General features: G+C 37.7%; 1 protein-coding gene and 1 pseudogene across 1 annotated transcript; both read right to left on the reverse strand.

The window, feature by feature from the left end:
* Positions 1 to 1,790: 1,790 nt before the first annotated feature.
* Positions 1,791 to 4,995, reverse strand: LOC136040162 (thioredoxin reductase 1, cytoplasmic-like). The gene is given in 4 exon segments (XM_065724284.1): positions 1,791 to 3,532; positions 3,534 to 3,795; positions 3,798 to 3,988; positions 3,990 to 4,995. Coding segments are annotated over 4 exon segments (1,641 nt in total). The 5' UTR covers positions 4,994 to 4,995; the 3' UTR covers positions 1,791 to 3,348.
* A 644-nt stretch (positions 4,996 to 5,639) lies between these two features.
* LOC136040161 (thioredoxin reductase 1, cytoplasmic-like) lies at positions 5,640 to 8,208 on the reverse strand (annotated as a pseudogene).
* Between the last annotated feature and the right edge of the window lie 466 nt (positions 8,209 to 8,674).

An 8,674-nucleotide genomic window follows, 5' to 3' on the forward strand; every position in this document is an offset into this window, starting at 1 on the left:
TAAATATGCATACGTTTTAATGAGAAAAAAGGAAACGTTAAAAACGAACAAAAAATTGCTCTGTATAATTAGCTACTGCTACCCCCCCCCCGTTCAAAATCTCACTCCTTACTCGAAAATTTGACTAGTACTTTGCTAATAGCCATTTAAAGCTCATACTATTATATATATTGTTTTTTAATATTACTATTATTATTATTCTTTATTTTTATTATTATTACTATTTATTATTATTGCTATTATTACTAATATTATAATTATAGCACATAGTGAACTAGTAATTATATTTGTTTTATTTACTGGTTGCTATTCAAAATATTTAAAACAAAAAATTCTATTATTCAAAGGAAATTTATAGACTCGTATTTTCAAAGTCACTTGATAAAACTTTCCTTTTTATTTCAAAATTTCTTTTAAATTGTTCTCGTATACAAGATAACATTCTTGTTTTTTTTTCTCTGAGGAGTTGATGGCCCCTGTGTTTAGTTAGTGGTGTGTGTTTTTTCTCTCTGCACTTTGCTCCTAGGCCTCAGGTATGTTCTCTATGTTTTTTTTTCTCCTTCTAGTTGTTGCTTATATTGTATCCCCATAAATATATTGCCTGTAAACTGTTATATATGATTGCTTATATTGAATTTGGGATCAGGATGAAACCGGATGGGAAGAATAAAAACCTGTCTAAGATACGTGACTGACATAACCGGGCCGGATCTGCTCTCTTTGGTGGAGTTGGGTGGGGGGGGGGGTAATCTTGAAAACTGAGGTATTTGTAACTTACGAAAGGGTGACCAGATCTTAATAAAATTCGATATTTAGAAGGATCTTGTGCTTCAAAGCTCTAATTTTGAATTCTGACCACATCCTGTGACATTGGGGGGAGTTGGAGGGGGAAACCGGAATTCTTGGAAAACGTGAAGATTGGGGTATTTTTATCTTACGAATAGGTAATCGGATCTTAATGAAATTTGATATTTAGAAGGAATTATGTCTCAGAGTTCTTATTTCAAATCCCGACCAGATCTTTTGACATTGGGTGGAGTTGGAGGGGGAAATCTTTGGAAAAACTTGTAGTGGAGGAATCATGATGAAGCTTCGTGGATAGAATAAGCAAATGTCCTTGATACGTGATTGACGTAACCGTACTGGATTCGCTCTTTTTGGGGGAGTTGGGGGGAGGGGTTCATTGATTTGGCGATTTTGGTGCTTCTGGACGTGCTAGGACGATGAAAATTGATAGGCGTGTCGGGGAGTTTTCCCGGATTCAGATATCTGAGGGGCTAAAGGGAGAGGAAAAATTAAAAAAACTTAGGTATTTATAACTTACGAGTGGGTGATCGGATCTTAATGAATTTTGATATTTAGAAGGACATCGTGACTCAGAGCTCTTATTTTAAATCCCGACCGGCATTAAGCCTCTGATTTTCCTTTTAAATCAATCTATTGATTCTTAGAATTTTGTTAGAGCTCATACCATATGAGCTCTTGGCTTTTAGCTCTTCTTGACTATTGCACTTGTGGCGAGGCAAGACTTTCATTAACGCCCTCCATAAGATGAGTGATAAGAGTATTTAGTCTAACGATACTTTCTAGACATAAAGATACTGTATATAAGGTTTTAGGGGAAGGACAGTATGGTTTTAGTAAGGTGAGAGTATACCTCGGCCTATTCATCATTCTTAGATTAATAATTGAAAAGTACTTTAGTCATAAAACCCATTTAATTCTTAGTTTTTTTGTATTATTAGCAAGCGTTGGATTAAGCTAGTGAATGAGCTTTAATTAAGGTCCCATCCTTGTATGGTATACCAGATAGATAAATTGAAGGGATTAATGCAATGTACGAGAATAAAATTGCTGCAGTTAAGGTAAAAATTGTGGTTAGTAGCTGGTTGGTATTAAATAAGGAGTTGATGAGGATTGCGTTCTATCCCCATTCAAATTGGTCATTTTAATAGAATTTGTCCTAAGGAGCACAGCAAAGGCAATGGGAGAACACGGAATTAATAGAGGAAGTAAAACTCTCCAAAACTCAAACTATATCTGATGGTTTCACAACTGTAGATGGAAATGTTAGCAACACTAGAATAATTTTGAAAATTAATGTTAAGAAGATCAAGTCACTAAGACTAGGAATAAGTGAAGGTGAAGAGATAATGCTGGGTAATGAGATCAATAAAGTGGAAGGCTCAGGGTGTTTTTTCACGGTTGAAAAAAGCTATAGGAAGATAAGTCTGCCGTCATACAGCCTTCTGTTAATCATACAACCTTCATTCAATCAACCAGCCTTGTTTCAATCATCAAGTTTTTTTTCAATTTGTAGCTATCTTTCAATAATCAAACCTTCTTTCAATAATCCAACCTTCTAACAATCATCTAGCCTTCTATCAATCATCCAACCTTCTTTCAATCATCAAACCTTCTTTCAATCATCCAACTTTCTTTCAAACACACAACCTTCTTTCATTCCTTCTTTCAATCATCAAACCTTCTTTCAATCATCCAACCTTCTTTCAGTCATCCAACCTTCTGTCAATCATACAACCTTCTTTCAATCATGCAACCTTTCTTTCTCTCAAGTTCTTTCATTCATCCAACTTTCTTTCAAACACACAACTTTCTTTCATTCCCTCTTTCAATCATCCAACTTTCTTTCAATCATCCAGCCTTCTTTCAATCATCCAACCTTCTTCTTTCAATCATATAACCTTTCTTTCAATTTTCCAATTTTTTTTCGAACAAACGACTTTTTTTAATCATCCAACCTTTTTTCAATCTTCTAACCTTTCATCAATCGTTTAACCTTCTTTCAATCATCCAACATTCTTTCATTCATCCAACTTTCTTTCAAACACACAACCTTCTTTCATTCCTTCTTTCAATCATCAAACTTTTTTTCAATCATCCAACCATCTTTCAATCATCCATTCTTTCAATCATCCAGCCTTCTTTCAATCATCCAACCTTCTTTCAATCATCCAGCCTTCTTTCCATCATCCAACCTTCTTTCAATCATCCAACCTTTTTTCAATCATCTAACCTTTCTTCAATCATCCATCCTTCTTTCAATCTTTCACCAGCTCTCACATCAGGATATGCCCACCATAAATGGTTTCGAGCAAAACCGTCATAAAATCTGTAAACAGACTTAAAGCGAGTGAAAGACCATTAAATGCTGCTATTTGCTCATGTTTATATCCCTCCTTCAATGAAAGCCTAAGTTCATACAGAGATTTCAGTCTTAACACCGAAGAGTAATTTATCACTATAGTCTTCCATGTAGTATGAAAAATAAAAGGGATCGGAGCATAAACACATGGTTAAATTGAGCAAAAAGCAGCAACTTTAACTTCAGCACTTTGACTCCTTGCTGACGTCTTGGCCAGATGCTTTCGTGAATCGAAGAGTAGTCAGAACCTCAGCTGTAGTAGGGTGAATTCCAACAAGATTGTCAAAGTCGGCCATCGATGCGTTTAGCTTTAAGCCGAGGGCAAACCCTTGAGTGACCTCGCCTGCATTTGGTCCGAAATAATGCAATGAGCTTGGCATAGCTGACATTCTCTACTTTTTTCGGCAGTGTGTATTCTATTGGCTTGAAATTTTTTTGGTAAATTTCAAGATCATCAGCACCAAATCTTTCAATGGCGGCCTCTTCAGATAATCCAACCGAGCCATATTCGATTGGGGTGAAGATGACTGTTGGAACGTTTATGTAATCCATTAGGCTATCTTGACTTCCATACAATCTCCTTGAAAGTCGGATCCCCGCTTGAATCACAACTGGTGTAAGTTCTAGTTTCCATCTAGTACATCTCCGATGGCGAAAATGTTCTTCCCATTCGTTCGCTCAGCTTCATCAACAATGACTTTTCCATTTAGTGGATTCAGAACAATTCCAGCTTTTTCGGCTGCAATTTCGTCGGTGCAAGCGTCTCGGCCAATAGCAAACAAGACTGTATTATACATATCCTCTCGGATTTCACCTGATTCTTGATGCTTGGACGACCTTCAGGGTCGGTCTTCGACCCCAACGGAAGACGGAGCGTCCGTCTTGGACCTTTTCTATTTTAATCGGAACAAAACCTCTGGAAAATTTAACACCTTTCTCTTCCATGTTCTTTCCAATCCGCTCAGCCATCTGTTGGTCAAATCCTCGTAATAAAATAGAACGAACCATTACTTCAACCTCCAATCCTAAACCATTCAGGAACCCAGCACATTCAAGAGCAATGTAAGATGCTCCCACGCACAAAGTCTTACCAGGGGAGTGAGACAAGGAAAAGATATCATCAGAGGTAATGCAGTATTCTTTTGCTCCAGGAATAGAAGGATACCTAGGACGGCCACCTGTGGCGATAACAATATGTTGAGCGGTTATTATCCTTTCTTCATTCGTTTTTTCAACACTCTTGAGAGTATGCGGGTCCAGGAATGAAGCATACGCGTTGATATAATCCACTTTCTTATCCCTGAGCTCTTCTTGGTAACTCGAATTCAACGATTTGATATGCTCTTGAATTTTTTCGACCATCTTATTCCAATCGTGTCTCACTTTATCTGGTGTATTCCAGCCAAAAGCATGTGAATCATCTAAATATTTTCCAATTAATGCCGATTGGTGCATAAGTTTCTTCGGTATACAGCCAACATTAACACAAGTACCACCAAGGCCCCAAGTGGTTCCAATAGGGGTTGGCTTTACAAAGTCACATACTGCTACTTTTTTTCCGAGAAACGCTGCTTCCTTAGAAGCTGCTAAGCCTCCAGATCCACCACCAATAACTACTAAGTCGTAATCATAGGTGGCATCTAGTTCGCCGTCCTCTTGTTGATCTTTTGAGGCTCGAAAATTTAACAGAGCTTCAAGTCTCCCACTTTTTAGGGCGGAAAGAGTGGCATCATAGCCACCGACATGATTTCCAGCGACAAATACGCTATTGATCATCAGCACCAGCTCTTTCAATGGCGGCCTCTTCAGATAATCCAACCGAGCCATATTCGATTGGGGTGAAGATGACTGTTGGAACGTTTATGTAATCCATTAGGCTATCTTGACTTCCATACAATCATACAACCATTAAAATCATACAACCTTTCTTTCAAATATCCAATCTTCTTTCGAACAACCGACTTTTTTTCAATCATCCAACCTTTTTTCAATCATTTAGCCTTTCTTCCATTGTCTAACCTTCTTTTAACGTTCTTTCATTCATCCAGCTTTTTTTCAAACACACAACCTTCTTTCATTCCTTCCCTTTCTTTCAATTTTCCAATCTTCTTTCGAACAACCGACCTTTTTTCAACCATCCAACCTTTTTTGAATAATCTAACCTTTCTTCTATCATCCAATCTTCTTTCAATCTTTCACAAGCTCTCACATCAGGATATGCCCACCATAAATGGTTTCGAGCAAAACCGTCATAAAATCTGTAAACAGACTTAAAGCGAGTGAAAGACCATTAAATGCTGCTATTCGCTCATGTTTATATCCGTCCTTCAATGAAAGCCTAAGTTCATACTGAAATTTCAGTGTTAACACCGAAGAGTAATTTATCACTATAGTCTTGCATGTAGTATGAAAAATAAAAGGGATCGGAGTATAAACACATGGTTAAATTGAGCTAAAAGCAGCAACTTTAACTTCAGCACTTTCCCTTGCTGACGTCTTGGCCAGATGCTTTCGTGAATCGAAGAGTAGTCAACACCTCAGCTGTAGTAGGGTGAATTCCAACAAGACTGTCAAAGTCGGCCTTCGATGCGTTTAGCTTTAAGCCGAGGGCAAACCCTTGAGTGACCTCGCCTGCATTTGGTCCGAAATAATGCAGACCCACGACCCTTTCATTTAAGGACTTGATGCAAATGAGCTTGGCATAGCCGACATTCTCTACTTTTTTCGGCAGTGTGTATTCTACTGGCTTGAAACTTTTGTGGTAAATTTCAAGATCAGCAGCACCAAATCTTTCAATGGCGGCCTCTTCAGATAATCCAACCGAGCCATATTCGATTGGGGTGAAGATGACTGTTGGAACGTTTATGTAATCCATTAGGCTATCTTGACTTCCATACAATCTCCTTGAAAGTCGGATCCCCGCTTGAATCGCAACTGGTGTAAGTTCTAGTTTTCCATCTAGGACGTCTCCGATGGCGAAAATGTTCTTCACATTCGTTCGCTCAGCTTCATCAACAATGACTCTACTAAATCTACTAAATGGAATCTACTTGTTCTGAATCTACTAAATGGAAACATTTAGTAGATTCAGAACAATTCCAGCTTTTTCGGCTGCAATTTCGTCGGTGCAAGCGTCTCGGCCAATAGCAAACAAGACTGTATTATACATATCCTCTCGGATTTCACCTGATTCTTGATGCTTGGACGTGACCTTCAGGGTCGGTGTTCGACCCAAACGGAAGACGGAGCTTCCGTCTTGGACCTTTTCTATTTTAATCGGAACAAAACCTCTGGAAAATTTAACACCTTTCTCTTTCATGTTCTTTCCAATCCGCTCAGCCATCTGTTGGTCGAATCCTCGCAATAAAATAGAACGAACCATTACTTCAACCTCCAATCCTAAACCATTCAGGAACCCAGCACATTCAAGAGCAATGTAAGATGCTCCCACGCACAAAGTCTTACCAGGGGAGTGAGGCAAGGAAAAGATATCATCAGAGGTAATGCAGTATTCTTTTGCTCCAGGAATAGAAGGATACCTAAGAATGCCACCTGTGGTGATAACAATATGTTGAGCGGTTATTATCCTTTCTTCATTCGTTTTGTCAACAGTCTTGAGAGTATGCGGGTCCAGGAATGAAGCATATGCGTTGATATAATCCACTTTCTTATCCCTGAGCTCTTCTTGGTAACTTGAATTCAACGATTTGATATGCTCTTGAATTTTTTCGACCATCTTATTCCAATCGTGTCTCACTTTATCTGGTGTATTCCAGCCAAAAGCATGTGAATCATCTAAATATTTTCCAATTAATGCCGATTGGTGCATAAGTTTCTTCGGTATACAGCCAACATTAACACAAGTACCACCAAGGCCCCAAGTGGTTCCAATAGGGGTTGGCTTTACAAAGTAACATACTGCGACTTTTTTTTCCGAGAAACGCTGCTTCCTTAGAAGCTGCTGAGCCTCCAGATCCACCACCAATAACTACTAAGTCGTAATCATAGGTGGCATCTAGTTCTCCGTCCTCTTGTTGATCTTTTGAGGCTCGAAAATTTAACAGAGCTTCAAGTCTCCCACTTTTTAGGGCGGAAAGAGTGGCATCATAGCCACCGACATGATTTCCAGCGATAAATACGCTATTGATCATCAGCACCAGCTCTTTCAATGGCGGCCTCTTCAGATAATCCAACCGAGCCATATTCGATTGGGGTGAAGATGATTGTTGGAAAGTTTATGTAATCCATTAGGCTATATTGACTTCCATACAATCATACAACCATTAAAATCATACAAACTTTCTTTCAAATATCCAATCTTCTTTCGAACAACCGACTTTTTTTCAATCATCCAACCATTTTTCAATCATATAGCCTTTCTTCCATTGTCTAACCTTCTTTTAACGTTCTTTCATTCATCCAGCTTTTTTTTCAAACACACAACCTTCTTTCATTCCTTCCCTTTCTTTCAATTTTCCAATCTTCTTTCGAACAACCGACCTTTTTTCAACCATCCAACCTTTTTTGAATAATCTAACCTTTCTTCTATCATCCAATCTTCTTTCAATCTTTCACCAGCTCTCACATCAGGATATGGCCACCATAAATGGTTTCGAGCAAAACCGTCATAAAATCTGTAAACAGACTTAAAGCGAGTGAAAGACCATTAAATGCTGCTATTCGCTCATGTTTATATCCGTCCTTCAATGAAAGCCTAAGTTCATACTCAAATTTCAGTGTTAACACCGAAGAGTAATTTATCACTATAGTCTTGCATGTAATATGAAAAATAAAAGGGATCAGAGTATAAACACATGGTTAAATTGAGCTAAAAGCAGCAACTTTATCAGTCTCATTCGTCATCTAGTTCGCCGTCCTCTTGTTGATCTTTTGAGGCTCGAAAATTTAGGAGAGTTGTTGTTCTCTTAGCCATGTATAATATGGCTGCTTTAAATCTCCTTACAACTGACCAAACGGGATTCATTTCTTATGTAATAATAAAAATCTAAGATAATGCTAAGAAATTGAAACGAATATTTTCAATTGTTTTATTGAAACAAAGTGTCCAATTTCTAACAACACTATCTACTGATTTTCAAACTTTTGGTTTTGGAATTGCTTTAATCCATTGTCAAAATACCTTCAAATGTTTTTGCAATTACCAGTTTTTTACTCTTTAAGTAATTTAATATAATTTAGTTAGAGCCACAATTTTCGTTTTGCAAATGACGCCATGAACTAAAATGAAAGCTTCCTTTTATTGCAATGACGTCATGCAGTAACAAACAATTTCTATATAAGAATTATATGATGTCATTTTTTTCTGTTTTTTGAATTGCAATTACTGATCACTTAAGCAAAACCACAACAATTTTTTTTAGAGAACATAAGTAAAGAAATACTGTAAATTTGCAGAGGTACAGAGATACAAAGAAACAGAGTTTTATTTATATGATAGATAGATTATTATAATATTACTAGCTGTTGGGGTGGCGCTTCGCGCCACCC

The sequence above is a fragment of the Artemia franciscana genome, chromosome 20, assembly GCF_032884065.1.
Source record: "Artemia franciscana chromosome 20, ASM3288406v1, whole genome shotgun sequence".
NCBI lineage: Eukaryota > Metazoa > Arthropoda > Branchiopoda > Anostraca > Artemiidae > Artemia > Artemia franciscana.